This window comes from Gymnodraco acuticeps, unplaced genomic scaffold (genome assembly GCF_902827175.1).
Source record: "Gymnodraco acuticeps unplaced genomic scaffold, fGymAcu1.1, whole genome shotgun sequence".
Taxonomy (NCBI): Eukaryota; Metazoa; Chordata; class Actinopteri; order Perciformes; family Bathydraconidae; genus Gymnodraco; species Gymnodraco acuticeps.
In genome coordinates, this window is record NW_022990274.1 from 4,562,073 (window position 1) to 4,587,794 (window position 25,722).

Consider the following 25,722-nt stretch of genomic DNA (forward strand, 5'->3'; position numbering starts at 1 on the left):
AATAACAATGTGTAAAAAGTAACGTTTGGGATGTTGGGGTTATGTTCCGGATTATTTCGTATTTGGGACCAGTAACGTGTTGGAGTCTTTGCTGATTGCATGGCGACTTGTCATGGTTACTACATGAGCTCTGTGCAGTTCATCTTGGCACACAGACACGACAATATTTCGATTTCGAGTATTACATCTTGTCACAATCGTGACAGCTTGTGGCAGTAGGGAATCTCCGACAAGCAAAATAGTCCTCTTTCATCAGCCAAGTCAATTTGTATGCCCATGTCCCTAAATCACAAATGTCTCTCGCAGGCCTTCACAAAGACGACACCAATCTTTAGATTTTGAGTAAGATAAGGATAAAATCAACTGAAGGGCCTTGCATGTCAGTGAAAGCCAGAATATTTATTCCGTGCAACCCCCCGCTGCGTATCAAATCTCCAGCCTTGGCATTTGTAGAGCCAAACGTATATGGTGTGTTAGTGCACATTGTGCTGTATTTAACACAGTGTAATGAATTCATTCAAGCTATGAAAGTATGGGGCACAAAGGCACTGGCAGACTGTAATTTAATAGGGTATGTGCCAGCTTGAAGCTCAATTACAGAATGTGTCACCAGCGGAGGCCTGCGGGAGCTGAAGGGGGCTGGAAAGCTCTCCAAAGGCCACAACTCAGATACAAGCAGACTGCTGAGTCTTGGTGGTGGGCTTCGGATGACATTTTCTCATCACTGTGAGATGAATTGCGGCGTATTAAAGTGCTGTTGAGAGAGGTTGAAAAGATGCAACCTTTGGGTGAGACAGAGAGTTGTATGTGTGCTAAACAGCAGAATCAGGTTTTCTCTAGATGCAGTTTCAGAAGTCCACAATCCTTATATTAGAAAGCCATTATTTCATACTCCAAGACTTTGCTAACTTGGTCATTTCCTTTTTGTAAAATATGATTCTAGATATATGATATGCATACCTTGATATTTGAAAAGATGATAAGGAGAAGACTAATAGATGAGAGCAGCAATACATCACTGTAGTGACAAAATGAAAGCCCCGCCCCAGGAGATCAATATCAATGGGATCGTTCAGTTAAAACGTGGACGTCTATCGGAAACACTTCCTCACATTATAATGCTAATCAGGTTAACATTCTTCAAAGTATCTTCAAATCAATCTTCAAAGTAAACATTCTTAACTTTAAAAGTCAAAGTATCATCATCATATCATCATATCATCATCATATCAAACATTCTTAACGTTAAAAGTCAAAGTATTGGCTGTGGATGCTGAATTTAAATATAAAACACTGACAAGACAAGGCAATACCAGTTTAAATGTTAGCCTGCTGCCTGACACTCATCCACCGGCATGCAGACTGGCATAGAAAAATAGCTTTAATTTAACTATTTATCGACGCTGATGATCGATCTCCGATGCCATCATGTAATCTTTTCTAGCCATCATATTTAGGCCCCTTGTAGATAAAAACATACAGTTATCTTTTTTTTTTACTTGATTAGCGAAAACCACTAGTCAAATGATAGCAAATGTTTTCACCCAAAAGGGGGCGTGGCTATGACATTGAGCTAAAGTACTCCAATGGATTGCTCATGTTTTGCCAACTTGAACTGTTATGCTAAAATCTATTTATAGTGAAATATTACGTGATTTGAATAACCTATTTGACTGCAAATAAACAATATCTATAATAATTGTGAAATAGAAAGAGGGGTGGGGAGGTACGTCTGGGAGGGAGCTCTTTGCCTTAATTTCCTTATTCTGTATTTACATGATTTGTATAATAAGTATCTGTATGTTTGGGCCATCCTGTGAAGATGGCTTGAAAATGAAAAAATAACAAAGACGTGTTTACTGGAAACATGATAATGTAATTCCTTGGTAAACGTTAATGATTCAAGTGAAATCAGAGACTACTGGGAATTTCCGTTTCATTCGCCCAAAGACTGTCATAGTGTTATCAAACGGAAGTACGCACCCACTCACAACTTCAGCCCTACAACTTGATGAAGTTTTCCTCCAACTTTACATTCAGCGCGGACCAGCCCCCAGATCAACAGCATGGCTCCATGCAACAAGTGGTGGATTTTGTGCGCAGTTTTGGTTTCCTGTGTCGCCCGTTTTGGGTCCTGCAGAAGACATAAAGCCGGTAAGAGGATAACCAATATAGATAAATGTGTTTAGAATGTTATTTTATTGTTTTCAGCGAGGTTACAGTTGGTCTGGGCGTTTTAAGGCAGCGCATGGGGAAGTTGTTGACAACAAAGTGGTGCGTAAAGTGGAGCTGAGTTTTTACATATTCACACTTTTATATATCCGGGTTTCAGTGTGTTCTTGTTTGGACTTTGCGTATAGGTTGTTTCCTTGTAGTGCGTTTTATTATACATATTATATTAATTTTATATTAATCGTTTTGTTCAAATATATGCCTTTCAAAATAAAAGCGCAAACGCACTTCGAAACGGAATATGTGCACCCCAAATGACTCGTTGCACTGCAAAATTATAATAAAGGCGACACTTCACGCCATTGTCAGTTAAACCCAAGGAGTGATAAATCATTGTGTGTAATACCACACACACTTTTAACACATTGTTTATTTGCTAACCAATGTTGTGACTGAAATCCTGCACCCTTTCAACGCACCACTGAGTTTGTTTTGTTGTGTTGGAGTCCTTTAAAGTCCTTATTAGTGAGAGGAGAGATGTGTGGCGTCAGGCAGGGCCAAAGTCCACTATTACAGCACTTCTTAGACCGGCCACGACCCACACCTGAACGCACCTCCTCCCGTCATGTTGCAACAGCAGCCTTGCACGCGGTAATGAGACAGCTGGGACTGGATTTCTGATACTGAGAAAAAGTGAAGGCAGGGTCTAAAGTGGAAAAGAAACTCCTAATACGGCTCCATCCCTGAGAGAAAAATACTGAGCTGGAACTAATAACTACACAGTATCATTAATGAAGTCTAGATTCTGGCTGAGGGCCACCGAGGAGGTTTGGTGCTGAACTCCACTGTTGGCTTTAATGCCAATGTATGCCTTTTCTTATCTCTCCATGACATACAGCTGGTTATATGCATCACTTCCCCGTATGGAAACATATTTTCAGTCCATGAACAGAGTTAGCAGCAGAGCATGAAGGCTGAGAACATTCTTATGAAAGAAAATGTGACATTTTGTTGCAGAAACTAGTATTTTTTAAAACCCTTACAAAAGTCGATTCCTATTTTTATGTAAAACTACCTTACTTCTTACAAATATTTGTTTAAATGATTTAATTGACAGTCTGCCAGAAATATTATGTTTTTGATGATGCATTTAAGTTTGGATTGCCAGGGCCGGATTAAGTCTTTTGGGGGGCCTTGGGGCAAATATGAAGTATGTCCCATTTGACCTTCCTAGTATTCGCACTATCTTTGCATTGTGTATGTATCCTGTTGTTTTAGTACCAATATGGCTCTGCAGACAACATACAACTTTTTTTTAATATTTGGTCCAAAGTACCAGAAACCAACCACAACTCAAGTAACCATATTTAATACCCTATTATTAAAAATAATTGACTTACTCCATCACGACATCAGACCATGCCAAGCCTTAGTGTATGTGTTTAAGATGTCTATAAAGGGACATCTAAACGAGATTATGAGCAGTGAAGGCAATTTTAGTGTGAAGTTTTGAAAACACACCGTTCTGGTCAGTAGTCAGTCAGCTGCTGAATTCTGAACAAATTCAGTATTCTATTGCTCGACTGCTAAACCAAGTAAACATTGCAATAATTGCGGCAGGAGGATATGAGGCATGTATAATTATCTTTTTGAATAATTAAAAGATTAGATTTAATTTGGGAGATTATCCTCAGCTGATGACAGCACGACTGGGCAATTTGCCTCAGGCTCAGTCAAAAACAACATCCAGATATTTCTGGGGCTGAATCTGTGTTCTGACTAAGGGGCTGTTTTGGGTTGTAAATGAGTTCAGGACCGATGATCAGGACCTCTGATTTAGTGACATGTTAAAACGTCTTGTCATTTCGATTTACACAGTCAAACAGTGAACCCAGGTTGCCATTGTCAATAGTTTTCATAAGACATATAACTGTCACTCGCCTTCCTAATGATGTGTAACCTGTTGGTCATGCATTTCTTACATAGCCCTTTGTTCATACTGTGGCCATTGTTGTATCATTGTTGTGTTTTGAGGAATAATAATGCATGATCATTTTACTCCATCACATGGTTTGGAATCAGTATCCTAAATGGTTACATAACAGTGAAACTGAACACATTATAGCCCAACCAATAGTGTTTTTTTGGCTGATATCAATAGTTGTGAGTTTTATAAATCTGATCTAAATAAACAGATATCAAATATGTTGGCAACGTGACAAGTTGTTGGCATTGGAAGCGTTATGGTTTGAAGGGAAGCAAAATGACAGAAGGCCAAGATAAAATTGTGGGACAAGAAATGTTCCATGAAATTCTTATTTACTAAATGAACTTGGCACAAGGCTTGAGAGCTAATTATTTAAAATAGTCCATGTTATCCTCCAAATGCTAGAATCTTTAGTGAATGACACATTTTATTGCTTTTATAAGCATTTTTCATGATCTATGTATTTTCCTAAAAAAAAAATGTTTCTGTTAATTAGAAATTGAGTAGTTTTGCAGATAGATGAACTTTAGTACACCTTGAAATAATGATGACTATTAAATGGGGCAACAGCGTAATAATATTGTATTTCAATAATAAGAACATGTTTTGCATAATACATTGTATCTCATCTTAATATATATGAATTTAAATTAGTTTGAGCTTTATTCATTACATGATTGAATATTCCCCTAGCCTTTCCTTCAACAAGCATTTAACATGTTTTGCAATTAAAAGGCTCAGTTCCCCACAAGCCGTTAGCAGACCTTTATTGATGGTGTACATTAGCAAACGACACACGTTAAGCGTTTTAACCTTAAAGCACATGAGCACAAATGTGCAAAGTGTTTAATATTCCAAAACAAAAATGTTAGCCTGCAGGCAGTATAACAAAATACATTACCATTTGGTGATTATACTTGGTATCCATCAGAGATATGAGAATACACGGCAATGGTAAATACAGAGAGGCGATGTTAGCTCCTTACATTACAGGGGCTTTGTTTATAGGGGAACATTAGCTTTTACTAATTGCTGTAGGTGCTCGTGAGAGGTGAAACAATAGGAAGCACCCTATGAAACTCAGCATCAGGATCATTGGTGCATGGTGATAGCAGTTTCACTCATCGTCTCACGGAGGGGTAAACACTGTGACTCATTCATTTGTGCAGACATTTAATTAGACCCTCACTTGCTGTTTGAAGTGGTCCTTTTATTAGGGAGCCTTAGGCCATAGACTGAGAGAAACGGCGTAGCATTTTAATTAGCATTTGCTATAAGAAGTAGCTCTCAAAAAAGCGCCTGCCTAAATTGTCACTTAAAACAGTCCGTTAGATGACCACACCTGTTACTGGAAAGTGTACACACTTCTTGCCACTTATGTGTGGCCTAAAGTTTTCTTTCTTTTTTATGCGAAAGTGTGGGTTATGTTATGTCTGTTCTCTGCACCCACACACACGTTCTATTTGAGCTAAGTCTCTGCTTCCAACTCATGCTATTTGAGTTCAATTCAATGTTGTGTCAACACAAACATTTCAATCTCATGCTATTTGCATGGCTCGGCTTCTTTAAAACGTAAAGCGGCTCCCTTAAAACTTGAGACTTTACTCTAAGGTAGTCCATCAATACCGTGATACTTTTTCAATTCGACATGTTCGATATGAATAATTTACATCATATCGGCAGCAAATCTGGATCAGCTCCATTGTACCTCCGTTTTTAGAGATTTGGATACGGAGGAAAAGAGAGAGGGTTTTATTTTCTGACACTTTGTGAGTTCCCTGGCACACCGGGGACACATATCTATGTATAAAAGACACCAAAAAGTGCATTTTGCATGATAGGACACCTTTAAAGGTCCCATGTCATGGCCATTTCTACTGATCATAATTCCATTGTTGAGGTCTACTAGAATAGATTTATATTGTGCAATTTTCCAAACTCACATTGGTTTCTCATACAGCATCTCTGTATAGTGTGTGTATTCACTCTGTCCTAAACGGCTTGTTGGAGCTTCTGCCCCCCCCCCTCCCTGTGAGCCCAGTGGCCGTCTGCGAGACACAGCGAAACCCAGCACGAACACACACACACGCAGCCTGGCTGGGAGTTTGTGTGTGTGCTCACACACCGACTCACAGCCTCGCCGCGTCCCGCCGTCTCAGGGAGGAGAAATTGGCGGAGCTGCAGCTGAGAAAAGATTGAGTGTGTGTGTGTGAGGAAGTACTTAACGTAACGGCTCCACGGATTGGTCCATTTGGACCAATGGGTCCATTTGGGCATGGGCACGTCACCATACCCAGGAAGAAAACAATGGAAAAAGATAAATCTCCAACGAGGCGTTCTGGGGCAGCATAGACAGGTCTTTTCTGTGTTAGAGTTGTACTCGCTACAGGATGTACTTTGAGGGTTTGTGACTCTGCAGACCCTTTACATGCAGAAAAAGCATCATAACACACAAGGGGACGGGTAATAACCAGAAAAGCATGACATGGGACTTTTAAGACTTCAACCATGACTTTGACCTTTGTCTTGAAGACTCTAGACTTGACTGCTCCCTGAGGGCTTAAGATGTGAATTGGTCTTGATCCAAAAAACTCTCAACAGGTCTGCATTTCATCTCTTGAAGGCTGGGATGTGGCGTGTAGACTTGATTTCAAGGAATAGTCCCAGCATATCTGTTTCTGACAGAAATCAAAATAAGTCTGTTTTTCGTGTTGTAGTAGGTTGTATGGTATTTTAAAGATGGTCAGTAGTGTAAAATAAGTCATCTTTGTTGCCCAAAGCACATTTTGTTTCTTTTTAGACATTTCATTACTGCCCTCATCATTACTGCCTTGTACGTTACCAATAATCTCTGTATGTGATGTTGTTTTGAAATGGAATGCAGACGTTATTGATTGCCATTGCACATGTGGCCTGGCATTGACATTCCCATTTTGCTCCAAACACAGCCCCATGGCAGGTTAATGTACCTCTCAGGGGCAAAGGGTTAATTTATTCTCAAGGTGGTGCTTCTATCACAATGAAAATCTAGCTATTATATGTTTGGTGTCTCTGTCTTCCAATGTAGTTGATCTATAATACATGACCTGATACTGTAAATGAATACACAGAAATAATGATGCCCCTGTCTGGGAGTCCTGAACTCATTATAACTCTTACAGTATGTAATCAAATTGACTGGGAACAACTTGTGCTTCTTGTCAATAGAAACAACTCCTTGCTTGCCACATACAGTATGGGTCAAAGTCCTTCTGAATCATCTGCTGTGAAATATGAAATAAAAAACATCCTGTTATGTAACACGACAGCAGGAATGCTAGTTTAGAGCGATAGATGACTGTTTTATGGGGGAGAGTGCATGTAATGTCACAAAGACTAGAATACAAACCAATAAACACACCATTCCAATATTGGATTAATCAGAATAAGAACACAGATGGTCCACCAAAAGTCGTCTTCAGGTGAACTGGATTTGAGTTTTGAACCTCTGAATTACCATGATTCTACCTTACGATAACTACATTGCAATATGGTGAAAATGTGTATTTCTGGGAAAATATCCTTCCTCTCTAGGCTGACACAGCAGTGGAAATGACAAATGTACTCCGAGTCACATAAGCCACAGGTTAATCTGTGTGTCCTGTGCAGCGTCCCCTGTAAAGAGTTGGTGAAGGATACTTACTCGGCTCTATATTTAGAAAGAAGTGTCCTTGGTCATTTCTCCACTAGCTTGACAAGATGGTTAAGTTAGCTTTTCCATTCGCAGCCACAGCAGGGTAGCCTCAGAACTGAGGGCAGAGCGAGAGCAGACTCATTCCCAAATCTGACAAGCGAGAAATCCCTCTGCCTCTTATTTGCTCACTGGCAGGAGAAAATAGGACAGCTCATTGGAAATCGGCTGATGGTGATGTACTAGACCAAATGGATAAAACCGAGTTTTATGATGTAGTGTTGGAATCATATTGATGGTCTACAACCAATGGTTACTTATCTGCATAGGAGTTTCTTTTCCACTCTGCACGCATCAAGATATGCATGTTTTAGAAAGCTGAAGTAGTTTACTAGCCTGAAATCACTAGACACATTTGAAATGCAAATTAGTCTGGAACCTGAGTACATTTTCGATTTCCAAGTGTTACCAATTTATCATCAACATGTGATTAAGCATTAGATGACCAGTGGCCATGTCTGCACGGTGTGGATTGCCAATCACAGCAAAGTTGTTTAAGCGAAAAACATCAAAACATCTGAAGATAGGGCGGAAACAAATAATGATGACCTGGGGCCTCATTTATAAAGGGATATACGCTCAAAAGATGGCGTACGCCAGTTTCTACGCAATGTTTGCGATTTATGAAATACTAACTTGACGGGAAAATGTGCGGTCCTCCACGCAAACTCTAACCCATGCGTACGCACTAAGCACAACAACGGGAGAGACGAGAAACTGCGACACCGTTGGCAGAAGGAAGAATGGAGAGAAATATGTGGAAATAATACCATAAATAAAATGTTACCTCTCATTTATCATATATGAAGAATTCATTTTCAAACATTGATTAAAGCCAATCTTAAAATGATTTAACGAACGCCTGTTTGAGACTCCTCAGTGCACACAAAAACATAACTTGGAGAAATAAATAAATACGGATATGTTATTGAAAACCACCTCGAATATGTTGTGTTAATGTTATGAAATGTTTTCTCATAAATTATGCGGTAAGCAGGAGGACAGAATTACGTCTAAACTGACGCCGTTTTGCAGTTCTATAGGTTGTAGTCGATACGAGCATGGTTTTATATACTATAACGTTTAATCGTGTTTTATGCCGTTTGCCAAGACTTGATAAGTCGCTCGTAAAACACAGGAGGTATGGAAGCTAAGAACACCATATGTGGTAAATTGTACAGCTAATATAACACAACACATTCGTTGTATTTCCTCTAACTGGTGGATATAGGGTTGCTGCGGGGGCGTTGAGACACAGGCTGCAGTGGAGACGCTGCGCACAGCTGATCGACAGCTGGAACACAAACCACCAAATACAAAAACAATAATTCAGATCCAGTCGTCATGACTCCACACCGGAGGGATTCCCCGTTCACTTCTTACAGTTTCTCATCAAGGGGGTGTCTCCTGTCCCCGGTACAAATACTGCCTGAGGAAGGCTATGTGTATTGTTTTTGTCATTAACCTTTTTCGGGCCATTTATTTAATTATTTTGGTGACGATCCTGTAGATCATTCTCATATGATTAAGTTTGTCCTTCTGCAGGCCACCGTAGCTGGTGCGTCACACGGTGACGTGTTAAGGTAATAGGCATTCAGTTGTTAGTCGGCATGCAACGTACATGTTCACTGTACCTGCTGTGGTCATAAATAAAGCCACCACTTGCCTATGCATTGTGTATTCCTTGTACATACACACATGCATGTATTAAGAAGTATTGACAACTTCTACATGGTGTCAGAAGACGGCACGAGCCTCTCCTCTCGTCTGGAGAATTTTGTTTCCACGGACCGTGCTAACGCTAACTAGCTGGCTGAAGCTAGCCCCAGCTACAATGGCGGATGGATTTCGCCGTCCGGACCCTGTTACGTTTGAAGGAAATGTCGCGGAGAGCTGGCGGATCTTCGAGAGGGAATATTAAATCTTCATCGCTGCAGCGCACCCAGACAAGGCTGCCAGGACTAGTCCTACATCTGCCAGGACTAGGCTTACATCCTCCTCAATCTCGCTGGACCAGAAGCCATTGAACGTGAACGATCCTTTATGTATGCAACTGAAGTGCGCGCGCCAGGCCCCGACGGTGCGGTGATCTCCCCAGCTGAATCAAGGGAGGACCCGGACTGTTTGATACGGAAATTCAGTGAAATATGCAACCCTCAACATAACAAAATAATGGAAAGGCACAAGTTTCATTCAAGAAATCAGAAGCAATGTGAGAGCATTGAGTCATTCATCCGCGATCTGAAGATAAAATCTAAAAGTTGCCATTTTGGAGATTTAGCTGAGGAACTAATCTGTGACAGAATAGTATGTGGCATAATCAATGATTCTTTAAGAAAAACTCTGAGAGACAGTGAACTGACACTTGCTAAAGCTGTTTCAGTCTGCCGTATGCACGAAATGACAGAGGAAAGCAGCAGGACGTTAGCCGTTCAAGCTACCAGTGTTGATGCAGTGAGACCTGTTTCTAGCAGAAGGTATCAGCCAAAGCCACAGTCACTCGCTCACTCCCAGAGCATCTCTAACTGTAATAATTGCGGAGGCAGCAATGCGAGAAAAGTGTCCAGCTTTCGGGCAAAAGTGCCATAACTGTGAAAAAGTGAATCACTACAAAAAAATGCTGCAAGTCTAAACCACGCAGCTACAGTCATTCAAATAGAAATAATTGTAACCAGTCTGTACATGAAGTAACAGTGGAAGAGCCCACAACACACAGAGAAGACACGTTCTATGTGGATGGCGTAGATGTCGAAAGACGTGTTGATAGTGTTAATCCTCAAGCTAAAGACAAACAAGAAGGATTTGTTACAATTCACATTAATGTCATACCAACTGAAATGAAAGTTGACACGGGAGCTAAATGTAATGTGTTGTCTCAAGAAACGTTCACACAAGTGACCAATGGCGAGCAACTTGTGAAGCAAGAGACTGCTATAAACCTTGTTGCTTATGGAGGAAGCAGGATTGAGACCAAAGGCCTGGTCACACTGCCTTGCTGCTTAAAGGAGCAGCACCATTCGTTACCTTTCTTCATAGTGAACAAAGATGTGCAGCCACTACTGGGATTTCGGGCATGCGTGGACATGGGAATTGTCACATTGAGCAAAGATGTCCACCAGATCACTACGGAAAGCAACACGGATTTCACCACACAGACACTCATGCAGTACAAAGACCTGTTTGATGATGAACTTGGAGAACTACCAATCACTTACTCCATGACAGTTGATCCTAGTGTACAACCTGTGGTGAGACCTACCCACCGCATTCCTATTGCAATGCAAGACAGAGTTAAAGCTGAACTTAACCGCATGCAAAACATAGGTGTCATTATACCAGTTACTGAGCCCACAGACTGGGTCTCATCTATGGTGGCAGCACACAAAAAAGACAAGCAGGAAATAAGACTGTGTATCAATCTACAAGACCTCAACACAGCGCTGAAAAGACCACATCACCCTATGAGAACAGTAGAAGAAGTTGCAGCACAGATGTCAGGAGCAAAAGTGTTTTCTGTGCTAGATGCTAAAAGCTCTTTCTGGCAGATACGTCTCGACAAGAAATCCTCCATGTTGACAACCTTCAGTACTCCATTTGGGCGGTACAGATTCCTACGGATGCCCTTCGGCATTAGTTCTGCTAGTGAGGTATTTCAACGCTCGATGGAACAGCTGTTTGCAGGTTACCCATGTTCTGTCATCGTTGACGACATCATCATTGGTGGCCGCGGAGTTGCTGAGCATGATGCCAACCTCAAGAAGGTGCTGGAACGAGTGAGAGAAGTCAACCTGAAGCTGAATCCAGCCAAGTGCAAGTTTCGCCTGGATCATGTAGGATATGTAGGTCACATTTTCACAAGTGAAGGCCTAAAGGCAGACCCTTCTAAGACAGATGCAATCACTAACATGCCAGTCCCCACAGACGTTGTCTCACTACAGCGTTTCCTCGGTATGGTTAACTACCTCGGCAAGTTCATCCCGAACTTCAGCGACATCGCAGCACCACTGAGAACACTCATCCACAAGGACACTGCATGGTGTTGGTTCCAGCAGCATCAGGATGCATTTGACCTTCTTAGATCATGCTTATCAAGTCCACCTGTCCTGTCATACTATGATGTCAAAAGACCAGTCACGCTCACCTGTCATGCGTCATGCTACGGACTTGGAGCAGCGTGCATGCAAGATGGCAGGCCAGTAGCGTTTGCATCACGCACCCTCACTGACACAGAGACGAGGTATGCACAAATTGAAAAATAACTGCTAGCTGTCGTGTTTGCCTGTACAAAATTCAAAGACTATGTGTATGGAAAGCCTGTAGTGGTGGAGACTGACCACCAACCTTTAGTGACTATCTTAAAGAAGCCCATCCACACAGCCCCTGCCCGTCTGCAGAGAATGTTGCTCCGGCTGCAGAGCTACGACATCAGTTTGGTGTACAAAAAGGGCAAGTATATGTATGTAGCAGACACTCTTTCACGTGCCCCAACCGCACAAACATCTCAAAGCCCTGCTGAAAATGATGCTTATGAAGTTATGTCTGTGAGCTACATCTCCACAGCCCGCCTGGAAGAACTCAGAAAGCACACAGCAGAGGACGAAGATCTGCAAGCCCTCAGTGCAGTCATTAAAGCCCCTGTCACACTGTCCCGAAATTGACACCCGATGGACACACGATAAAGGAAATGTTCAAATTCGGCTGTGATCGTAGCAACATCGGGCCATTCGTGAGGGCATCTAAGCCATCGTATGACCGCCGGTGGAGTTTCTCAGGCTCCGGCAGCAACTTCGTGAGCGGCAACTTCGTAAGGCACTCGTGAGGGCATCTTGTCAAATCGTGTCATCTTCGTGTTATCATCGGTGCATTCACCCTCACTCTGATCGGGGCGAATGCCCGATGGCACCGATGATAACAAGATGCCCTCACGATGGCCTTACGAAGGGCAAAATTGACACACAAATTCAACACGAAAATGAACCTTCGCAAGGTCCTTCGGCAATTTTTTGGCATGCCAAAGATTTTGCCACCGCTCAGGAAGTTGCTGCCGGAGCCTGAGCAACTCTACCAGCGATCATACGATGGCTTAAGATGCCCTCACGAATGGCCCGATGTTGCTACGATCACAGCCGAATTTGAACATTTCCTTTATCGTTTGTCAATCGGGTTGTTTTATTGCACAACAAAATCATGTAAATATATTATGTATATAACCCAATTTATGTTCTGTGAAACTAAAAAGGATATAATATATTATTTTGAAGGACAGTTGACTGGAAGTTGTTGTTATGGAAACAACATTACGGAGAAAACGTAATATTTTCTACATATAACGACGGATAAAGTAAAGAACAAAGTCTGAAGATATCAGTACAGTATCATAGTACTGTAACATAATTGTTTTTGGTACTTTCATTGCAGTTGTATGTCTTAAATGTAATGTAAATGTTGCCTTCGTGTGTGGTTCGGGGCCATCTTCGTGCGAAATTCACAATTCCATATTCGTGTGTCCATCGGGTGTCAATTTCGGGACAGTGTGACAGGGGCTTAATAGAGGATGGCCCATCCGACAGAATCAGCTCCAACCTGCTGTCCGTCTCTTCTTTCCCTACAGAGATTAAATGACAGTAGAAGAGGGAATTGTCATGAAAGGCCACAAAACTGTCATTCCTCAGTCCCTGCACAGAGAGTACATCAAAATAGTGCACAGAGGACACCCCGGCATTGAAGCAACCAAACGCAGAGCAAGAAGCATCATCTTTTGGCCAGAAATGTCTAGAGACATCACTGAGGAGTTGCTTTCATGTGCAGTGTGCAACAGCACCAGATCCCATCAGCAAAAGGAGCCCCTCCAGCTTCATCCTGTGCCAGATCTCCCATGGTCCACAGTGGCAACAGACATCTTCGAGTGGCATGGAAAACGGTATCAGGTGCTGGTTGACTCATACTCTGGCTGGTTTGAGATCGACCTTCTCCGGGATGTGACCTCATCAACTGTGATAACTAAATTGAAGAGACATTTCTCTGTTTTCGGCACACCACACACACTCATCTCTGATAATGCTGGACAGTACACCAGTCAGCATTTCAAGGACTTTGCAAAACAGTGGGACTTTGTTCATATCACCAGCAGTCCTGAATACCCACAGTCAAACGGACTAGCAGAGAGAGCAGTCCGCAGTGCAAAACAGTTGATGGAACGTTCACACAGAGATGGCACAGATGTCTTCCTCAACCTGATAAATCTCAGAAACATTCCCCGTGATCTGACGTTAGGCTCTCCTGCTGAACGCCTGATGTCGCGACAAACACGTGCAGACATCCCTGTGAGCACCAAACTGTTACAGCCAAACCCAAAAGATGCACAACTAATCAGAACACAACTCCTCAACAAGCGGCTCATCCTAAAGCGCCACTATGACATCTCAAGTTCTCCTCTGAAACCCCTGGCAGAGGGACAAGTGATCAGGATGCAGACCCCAAAAGGATATGATCGGCTTGGCGTTGTCAAGGAAGTGAGCGAGAAACCACGCTCTTACATAATCCAAGCCAACGGGACTTCATACAGACGGAATCGTCGTCACATCATTCCTGTTCCCGAGCCGTCGCCCCAGCAACAGCAGCCTCAAAATTTCGACCCTCACAACACCGACCCCTCTATGATGGACTGTGTACCCCACACACCACACACCTGAGAGAAACAGCAGGCTGACAGAACAGTTCCCCTTCACTACCAAGACACACATCACATTTCCCTTGCAACAACAGTGACACACCATACATAACACGATCAGGTCGCACATGCAAACCAAACCCTAAATATGTGCAGTAACACTGTTGGACAATCTTGTTAAAGTGATATGTTTAGTCATTTCCTTTTCCTGTTACCTGGTAAGGTATTTAGTAATGGTTTTATTGTTTGTGTCACCAAATGCTAAAGGAATGTTCAATATCATCTGCCTTAAATGTTATTTACTTTCAGATAGAAACATCAGCTAAAGAGAAGGGATGTAGATCATTCTCATATGATTAAGTTTGTCCTTCTGCAGGCCACCGTAGCTGGTGCGTCACACGGTGACGTGTTAAGGTAATAGGCATTCAGTTGTTAGTCGGCATGCAACGTACATGTTCACTGTACATGCTGTGGTCATAAATAAAGCCACCACTTGCCTATGCATTGTGTATTCCTTGTACATACACACATGCATGTATTAAGAAGTATTGACAACTTCTACAGATCCGACCTCCATGCTGCTACTCTGGTTCAAACTGCATCCACCAAACAATATGATTTATCTCGACCTCCCCAAAATAACCAACATCTGACACGGTGTGAGATGTCTTTTTTAGCTGTTCTGTCGTCATTTCCTGCTATCTTCTTCATAAAGTCAGTCAAAATGAATGAATGAATGGGCGTTTCTTTGACTATTTATAGGCAAATATGGGCGTTACGTGAAGCCCGCAAAAGCTGCACCGCATTTCGAGTCGGTTGTGATTTATAAAAGGAAACCGGCGTAGGCAGTGCTGTATGCACTTTCCTCGCCGGTGCGCAATGTTTGGTGAATCGGAAAATGTCTGTACCTATTTTTTGGATTTCTACTACGTTAGCAACCTTCCCACGTGAATCCTACGCACGGCGTTATAAATGAGGCCCCTGGTATTTAATGAGTTGATATTTTTAACTTTGACCTAATCCTAGAAGAATATAGCTATAATAAATAGTTAAATATTCCCCCAAAAACACACTCATAGGCTTAGTGCAGCAAATTTGAATGTTTTGCCCACCTGTGAATTATCATCACTTTTTTTCTTCAAATCGAGTCTTTAAGCATTAATCTATGCAGAAACAATTGTGATAATTCTAGTTTTCCAATATGACGATTTGCCACTTTTCTGTGTTTTATAATTATTGTAATTTGAATATATTGTACGTTTTTGTTTGTCTTTGGGTCAAAACAAGATATTTGAAGACCACCTTGTATTTTGGATGCTATTCACTATTTTCTAACATTATTGTCTTATCTGTTATTGATAAAAGAGATCAGAAGCTTAATTGCCAGTTTTTAAAGTAAATCATTAATTTTAGCCAAACATTTCATGTCTTTGTCAGAGCAAAGTTCAAGCAACAGTGACAGGAGCTGCGTAAACATTATGTTTGTGAAACAAGGCCACTATAGAGTGTTGCATTATTGATTCCTAAAGCCAGGAAAACACTAAGCTTGTTACTACTTCTAGGTTCCCTTGTCTCGTAATCAATGGTTTTCTGAATGTGTTTGCGGTGAGAAGTCTGAAATAAGGTCTGTGGTTAACACAAGCTTACGAGATTTTCACTTTGTTTTACAACATAAAATACTTACTTATAATTACCCCACTCATGAATGTTCAAAGCTTCTTTGTGTCATAAAAACGTGGTTGCGAACAAGTGACCAAACAAACTAAAGTTCAACACTATGACTCATGTCCGCCTTTAGCTTAGCGGTTGTGGTGCGCAGCCCTTTGACCGCAATGTATAGTTTGTTTATAGCAATTCGCTTAGCTTCATAATCAATCATAAATCATAACGTGGAGTCAATATTTGGAAATTATCCTGTTGAACAGAACATGATGAGTATCCAATCCAATGGGTAAATCTCATTGCTTTTTCTCAAGGGAGGCCAGGGGCGGTGGGTAGGTACTGTAGTGAAGGCTAAGCCTTCCCTAATATTTGGTAAATATATTAGGGAAGGGAATCTGGTAAAATACAAATATAATGTATAATGTTTGTGTCTTTGACATTAGCGCTGCTATGCAGCCACCTGCGCCCTGTACTACGAAGCCAGTTCAACAGACCCTGGATATGTTTGAGTTATATTAACAAACCCTAACAAACGAGATCTCGCTAAGCGGTCCTACAACGCTGGTTATCAACTCGGTAAATCAAGCCGGGGTTTCTCTCTCCAGCTGAGAGCGCGTTCACGTGAAAGGGGCGGGGTTAGCTACATTTGACCAATCACAAACAGGGACAAGTGTACTGACAGCGCAGCGTCATACTTCATTAATGAAAAGTAAACTAATATTAGACAAATATGAACTTTAAACATCCATGACTTAAACATTTAATCCAGGATACAAGCCACATAGATGCACCTGCAAGGTGAATATATAACAACTGGTTAAAAAATAACTACAGAGTGTTTAAAAGCGTACAACAGTTTTATGATATCACTGCCCCATCTAAGACACGAGTGGATCTGACTTTAATTACATTTGAGTTGAGTGTTTCGTCAACTTAATGTGTTGCTTAAAATAATACGTCTGCATACAGTATGTGACACTGTAAGTGTTGCACGGCCAGATACGGCTCGAGAAGCTGACTCAGATCAGGAAATATATGATATATTATGATATTATATGATCGATGATCTGATTGATGATGTGATGTCAGTGTGATATGAATGATAAGTGCGACATGTCGGCGTCTTCTCTGCATACGGCAGTTTAAACTGTATTTCCTTTATCCTGTAATATGACTTGAGAGATTTAAACTCCGCACACTGAGCCCTGATTGGTCAGCAGGCGGTGCTTTCACTGAGTTGATCTCTTTTCTATAGACGCCTGAGGCCAACACACTCTCACTCCCTAAGCGTCCAGGAGCGACGTTTGGTCAGTGTCCGTGGCGTGCAGTTGTGGCGCTCCTAGGCTCCTTCAGCTTCATAAAGGGACGCAAATAGCTTTCAACTGATTGCAATGTATTCCCATCTGAGGCGGGATTTGACGCTCATGGAAGCACGGCATTCGTTTGTGTCGGCTGCCCTTAAAGGCAATGTGAGCGTCCATTCCCATTGGATAACGGAGAATTGTACACCCGGAAGTAAGTATTCCCCTTACTGTCGATTGATTTTACAGTGATATCTGCACTACTCATCGACTAAAAAACACCAGATTATCCTTGTTAATTACACAACATTGATTGGTTTAAATTGTGTGCAATGCTTTTGTATTTTTCCCCTTCGATTCGGAGAAACAAATATTTTTTCTGAGTAAAGGATGGCAGAAGACACTACACTACCCATAATCCCCAGCTATCATTTGGACTACACCATGTGCTCTGTTTGACAAACCCCGTGATAGTCCTCAAGCTCTGTGATTGGAGAGTGTGCTCCGAGGGTTACGCCGATTCTCGAACAGCACTTGAAATGGGATGGAACCACGGCAGACTGTCCAAAACTGGATTTGAACGGGTCCACCGCGTCCCCCCCCCTCCCCCACCCCGTCCCCAGAACTACACATGCTGGCTATTCTGTTTCGCAACATGTTCTCTATCTATGGCACGTCTCTACTGGGAGTTGTAGTTTTAAAAGACGTTTTCGTATTTCCCATAATAAGAAGTTGCCCGTATTAAACTGTGTACATCCCTGGAGGTTTAGGGGATAGGAAACACTCACATTTAAAACATATAATTAATAAATGGGTGAAAATTGCTTGTGCCCATAATGGGCAGCATTAATATATATACACACATGCCAGCTAAGGTCAGAAGAGCTTTATTTAACAGCTGGTCTTATGTTTGTGGCCCCTCCTGTTGTTAATTGATAACATTACATTACATTACATTAATTGATAAGCCTGAAACATGCACTTGTCAAGGTTCAGAGGCAAATTTAGCAAATATGGCAGTAGCCATCAATCAGCTTAAGATAAGATATACTTTATTGATCCCAAGTTGGAACATTTGCGTTACATCAGCATGTGTAACAGTTGTAAATATGCAGTGGTGTTTATTTGTAAATCATTTAGTATAATCACACAAATTCTGTGTTTTTATATTTAACAATTCTGTGTTCTTTATTTATTGATTGTTCAATACCTGACAAGGCCGGAGATGAAATATCTACATACATCTTATAAGAGTATAATACATTATGTATAATATCAGTTGAAATAAGTGCTTCAACATAGTTAACATTGCTGGAGGTATGCACAAATATTGATAGATGTCTTGTAATGCACTATTGAGGAACCTGCGACCCAAGGTTTTCATTCAATGCAGAACTACACCATAGTTGTGTAGGCCTATATGATATGTCAATAAACCTTAGAAAATCTTGAAATCTTGAAAGGGATGTGCAAAATAGTCATTATATACAGTCTTTAATTAACTATTAGTAGAGAATAATGAGTAATGAATATACTTTATAGGGATCCTATTAATATCTAATAATAAAAATAATAAAATTCAATAACATGCTTAACCACTAGGTGTCCCTTTATATCAGCTGTGCACATTTATGGTGTAAATACAGCCTATCTACCAATTGGATCAAATATAAAAGTCAGCCGAATTAGTGTTGATACTGCAAGGAGACGTATTGTGTGAAAAGAAATGTAAGATGTTGTTTAATGGCTGATATATTTATGATCCACGTCACGTTTTCAGTTCCTCATGTTTGTCTAGAAGTCTTCTCATCAGGGCTCTATAAATACAGAACTACGGCAGATATGTAATATTTAATGCAGCCGAACCGTGTATTACAATGCCGTTATGTGATGACTTTCAAAGAGAAAATCAAGCACACTCGGAATAAAGTATTATTGTATTTTTTTAAATTTGTTTCGGTCTGTTTCCGGTATTTGTTAATGACGATGTGCTGTGAGATGTGAGACTGGAATTGCACAGGGGAAAATAACGTAGGCTATCTTTAGATGCGGATTTTGTTAAACTAATATGTTTGCGCTGTGGACCAACACTATACATTGACGGGGAAGGGGGTAGCAATAAAGATAACACCATTAAACAGTTACACAACATAACAGAAATAATATCGATAGCAGCGTCCCTAGCAACCACCTTGGTAACAATGAAAACGTCGCGATTTCCTGAAGTAATCTTCGTAATAACTAGCAAACTAAAGATCATGTACATCCACTGCACACATAATCTGAAATAACAACTCATATTTCTCGCATCAAATGACATCAAAACGCATTTTAATGGCCAAACTAACTTTAAAATAGGCATTTTCCACCGAGAATAAAACGAAGTTCGGCCATGTTTTCTTTTTCTGCAAGGAGAAATTTGAACATCACGTGACATAGACGCCAGCCATTGGAATGAATGGTGAAAAAAACGGGGTTTGTCAAATAGAGCACATGGTATAGTCCAAACGATAGCTGGGGATTCTGGGTAGTGTAGTGTCTTCTGCCATCCTTTACTCCGAAAAAATATTTGTTTCTCCGAATCGAAGGGGAAAAATACAAAAGCATTGCACACAATTTAAACCAATCAATGTTGTGTAATTAACAAGGATAATCTGGTGTTTTTTAGTCGATGAGTAGTGCAGATATCACTGTAAAATCAATCGACAGTAAGGGGAATACTTACTTCCGGGTGTACAATTCTCCGTTATCCAATGGGAATGGACGCTCACATTGCCTTTAAGGGCAGCCGACACAAACGAATGCCGTGCTTCCATGAGCGTCAAATCCCGCCGCAGATGGGAATACATTGCAATCAGTTGAAAGCTATTTGCGTCCCTTTATGACGCTGAAGGAGCCTAGGAGCGCCACAACTGCACGCTACGGACACTGACCAAACGTCGCTCCTGGACGCTTAGGGAGTGAGTGTGTGTTGAGTGTGTGTTGCTGAGGCAGGTAGGCAGCGTCAGGTAAAACAAGTTATTCAGCCTTCCCAAACCTGAGCCTCACGCGCCGCCTATGAGGGAGCCCTTTGCTAAACTTTGGGGTTGGCCTACATAAATACATCATCACTGCACCAGTCTATATGGGGAAACAATTGACACACACTCTTCCAATTACATTACACTATTAAATAACCATGGATACAAGTAAGAAACATTTAGTGGTCAATTTCTGTCTTTTTCACTTTGACTCTAATTCATTTTTAAAGATGATGCATTTTAGTATTATAATAATAATCCAGTGTTAACACAGATCGGACTGAAGATAGCACTGCAATTAAAGTAGAAAAACACAACTTTTAAACACCCCCTTTAAAGAAACACTTTTTTCAAGTCACTTTCTTTGAGAAACTTTACCCACTGAGTTTGTGGTGTGTGGTGAAACATTTCTCATGTGGTGCCTGTGTAAAACGTATACTTTATGATTTTGATTATTTAGATTCAGCAGCCAAAACAGACAAAAGTAGGCTTTTTGATCAAATGTCCCTTTATGTGTGGACAAAGGAGTCTGCTGTTTGGGAGAGAGTATTACTGTCTCTGTGTAGCATACAGGAAGCTTTAATCTCTTGGATGTTGACAGCTAATAGGATAAATATATTGCTTGTTGCACAGGGGGTGAATGACACCAACAAGGAGGATAATTAGGGAAGTGCTGTAGTCCTTTCCTATTCATGCCTCAATGACTCGTTCTCCTTGGTTTGTTTTAAAATATACTGGTATCTTTTGTGAAGCCTGGAAAGTGTTTGCATCTGGCCATGTGCAGATGGATAAGGCTTTGCTGGAGTTTCCTGTATGAGTCGCACTGACCATAATTGTAAGCTTTACTTAAAGGATAGAGTTTCAGGAAGTGATGCATTTAACAGGATACTGAACTTGTGGGAGATAACCATAATAGTAAGTCACTTGGAAATATACAGATGACAACATACTGTATTATGTCAATGGAAATATGTCTTATGAGATATATAGTGGTGTTCAGTTGCTTGTTACACATTTTATGAAAAAAATAAATAATAAAAGTATGTTTTGCGAGTGTTAAAAATGATGTCGTTATCAGCAAAAAACTTGTATTAGTGTTGCCAGAAATGTTGCCTAATATTTCTTAAAGGGGCCCTAGTATGATTTGGGGGTATCATTTTCCTGTAGTGGGTTAAATCGTTTTGTTGTGCATGTAAACAGCCCCCCCCCCTGCCTGAAACTCCTCCATTAGACTCCTTTGTTTACTTCCAGAACGTAAGTATGTAACACTTGCGCTTCTATTGGCTAGTGCTCCAACACATTGTATGTGATAGGCTTAGCGGCGGGACATCTCTAGGCGGTTGGCCAATCACAACAGAGCCGGTCGGCTGGGCTCTGGTTTCAGACAGGGGGTGAAAAGAGGTGCTGCAGCACAGGCAGTGTGAGAAAAATAAAGACCTTTTTCAACATTTAAGCATGAACAAATCTGAACCTGACAATGAGCATAAAGCAAAGAAAACTCTACCACTCACTAGGAGGCATGGAGAGACTAATTGTAAACTTTGCGCTCAACCTTAGTAACCCATGTGAGAGGAGTGTACAGCATGTCGAGGGAACAAAAGAAAGAAGTGGACTGAGTCTGAACTTGTTGAGGAACAGTAGCACCTAATAAAACACATGATGAAAGAGTGATCAATTAGTCTCCGTGCTAGTTCAGGCAAGATGGGAGTGGACCATGGGAGTCTTGTTTGAACTGCTTGGCTTTAAATGGTATTGCCGTTGAGATTGCTCCATTTATAAAAGGTGTAGTTGATGTTGAATATAAAGGAATCTGCTGTCAGCATTGCGTGTAGCTGGATAATGTGATTGGATCTGCCTTTGTTTACTTCTTAGCAGATGCCGAGCTTTGTCAGGTTCAATGCAAGTCCATCAAAAGTACAACGGATTGCACAACTCTTCACGTTTGCAGCAATCTTGCCCCCATCAGGGTGGTACTATCAGCCCCATATCAAGACCTTTAAACATATGAACAAGATTGAACAACACAAAAGATAGCAGGAAAAATGCCAACCAAAGCCAACAGATTCTCTCTTTTTCAGTTTTCCAGCATGTGCAAATACAAACAATGCAGCCGGATGAATATTAAAGCATGTTTAATATTGTCCAACTCAAGGATTATATAGGTGGTATAAACTCTGGCTGTGAGAATGGAAGCATAGAGATAACATGGACATTTTATTATTAGAAATGTGGTAGTTGTAAAAGCGTACAGAGATGTGAGAATATGTACTCAGATAAAAACAGCAGGAGATATTTTTGCATCCAAAAATAGAATGGGAATTTGTAAGAGAACACAATGATTCTTAGATCACCTGCTGTTTTCTCTGCTGCCTGTGTTTGTCTTCAGTTCAAACCAAACCCAGAACTCACCAGAAACTCCGGTTCTTCCTGTTGTTCTCTCCCTTTTCTCTGTACATTTATAAAGATAAAGATACATAAGATTTGCTGCAACATTGTGAACTTGCACTGATGCATCTTTTGTCAATTTGAGTCTCAAGCTTATTTTATGTGTAAATTAGTTCTCCTAGATCCCAGCAGCTCCCCTCTCATGAAACTTTCATTTTCACTAAGGCTCACTAATTGCAAGAAGAGGATATGTTCCCTTTATTCTCATTTGTTTTGTCTGACAATAACCCGTATTGCAGATAACGACCGCCGTATTGATCTTCTCATCTAATCAAGAGTGCATCTACAGTACAATCAGTCGAGGATGACATTTGCACAGACGTGGAACGAGCCACTTGCCCTCGCTGTCTTTCTGTCCCAATTGATTCGGCTCGGTAATCTCATCCACATCAGTGGAGACGAGGCTAAGACACAGAGACTCATGGATGCAGCCTGGAGAGTGCTCGATGTACCGTTCAATGTTTGACAAATTACATCTTGATTATATTGGCTGTAAAAGATGAATTTAGAAAGATGAGCTGGAATTGCCAACTGGGGGTTATTATTTCTTTCCATGTAGTAAAAGCCATCGGGGGTCGTTCAGAAACCTTGGGTGTGATCTTGTGCTGTTGGAATTATTGACTCGCTAAAGTGTGGTCTTTCCGATTTCCTGACAGCAAATAATGTGGTTACCAGCTCACTGCTCCCACAGGATGTAATAGTATAGATAGGTAATATACTGTATTGGATTCTTGATATTGAGATAACCCAATATCACAGTATTGCAAAAAGTGCAATATTGAGGTTTTAAAATGCACGTTTTCGATGCAATATGATGCGAAGATAAACACCCTGTTGAAAATAATAAGATTTTGCGGCACATTTTTCAAAAACATACAACGCTCAACAATTAACTTCACAATGTATTCTTGTGGGTAATAAAACACTACTATACATTCCACTTTCTGCCAGTCATTTCTATTGAATATAGAGTATGAAGACTTTTGTTTATAGCTTTTGGCATCTGGTAATACATGCAGGGTTCCTGAGTTCAAGCTAAGCCGCTACATAGTTGATCGACAAGCTACATTAGATCCCAACATGATGTGCTGCTGGCCTCAGGAGCTGTGCAATATGTATTAAACCCTATTTAGCGATGTGCTGGAGTGGATTGTATAGTGTGCAAATGTGTGCGTGTCTTATTTGTTGTATGTAATTTGTTACTGTTGTATAACACTTACATGGCTTCTAATTAGAGCTTATCTTCAGTTACATGCATGCCTGCCCCACGGGTACAAGAAATAAACATGTCATTATCGGAATGACAGAGCCTACTTTTATTTGTGCTTGTATTGCAGTAACAATGTTGCCTTTTAAAGACAATGTGTTCTGTTTCACACAGGCTCCACTCTCTAACAGGTCAGACATTAAATACACAGCAGATCTTAATGGTTGCCAACTGTCATGTGGCTGCCTGGTTTGTATACAGTAAGCCTCGAGAGAAATTTCTCTGACCTCATTTTTAAGAACTGACATAATCTCAGGTTATATTCTCTGCTATTAACTCATTCATACCTTTAAAACAAATAATGACTCATCAAGGTTCTTTGTCAACCAAGTCATTATGGTTGGTTCCATCATCCTTGCCATCTTAAATAGCTCATTTATGGAACTTAACATTTTGCTCAGAAGGATCATCTCCACATATTAACACCACTGTGTGATCTTTGAAGCTAAATGCTGGCGGAACTAAAAAGCTAACGTAAGGCTATACATGAACTACAACATTGTTGCATGGCTGCTCATTAGCACCACTAAGCTAAAGGCAGACTTGTGTCGGCATGATGACGTTGAATAGTCTCATAGTTACTTTTTGCAAACACTGTTTTGAAACACATAGAAGCTTTGGACATTCATAAGTGAGGTATTAACTGACATATTTTATTTTGTAAAACAAAGACGTGAACATCTCTTCTAATTCTGTTTATCACAGACCTTATTTCAGGTTTCTAACCACAAACACATTAAAAGAACCATTGACTTCAAGACGAAATAACCGGAAGAACTGAGTATGTTCTAGGTTTACTGACTCATTAGTGCACCACTCTATAACAGTACCATCTCAAAGTCACCCCTCTGGTCCTAGAAAAAAAAGCATTTCTCTCCCAGTTACTTCCTCTCTTCGAAACATTTTTCAGTCACGGTTGACAGTCAAGAATGATCCTTCCTGGTCCACAATGAACTTCTTCAGACTGAAACTGAGCCATTCTTTTCTTGACCCCAGTGCTGCCTTTAACACATTGGATCAATCCATTCTCAATTCTCAGTTAGTATATGATCTCAAACAAGTAAATCATTTGGCCAGGCCAAAGAAAAATGTTCTGTTACTTGTGTATAATTAAATATCCCAATATATTCACAAGTAAAAGGTAAGTAAGTAACATTTATTTATAAAGCGCTTTTCACAGACAAAGCCACACAGTGCTTGACAAAACAATAAACATCATAGGAATCATACAATGATAAATGACCACACAAGCCACGTGTTAAGAAGTGATAAAAGCACAAAAACTCAATAAAAAGACAATACAAACATAGAATAAAATATAATAAAATCAAGCACACAGGTTACCCAAACGCCTGCCCAAACAGGAATGTCTTTAAATTAGTTTTGAAGGAGTCAACAGAGTCTGCGGACCGTAGGTCAAATGTTACTCTACTAGACTCATCACAGACTTCTTGAGAACACAAGTGAA

The 25,722-nt window shown here is 40.8% G+C and overlaps 1 protein-coding gene across 1 annotated transcript in view; it reads left to right on the forward strand.

The window, feature by feature from the left end:
• The first annotated feature begins 2,012 nt into the window (after positions 1–2,012).
• tfpia (tissue factor pathway inhibitor a) overlaps positions 2,013–25,722 on the forward strand; it is a 66,175-nt gene continuing 42,465 nt past the window's right edge. Inside the window, exon 1 of the mRNA XM_034221509.1 lies at positions 2,013–2,154. Coding sequence (XP_034077400.1) covers positions 2,067–2,154 — 88 coding nt within the window. The 5' untranslated portion in view covers positions 2,013–2,066. The remainder of the gene's footprint in view (positions 2,155–25,722) is intronic.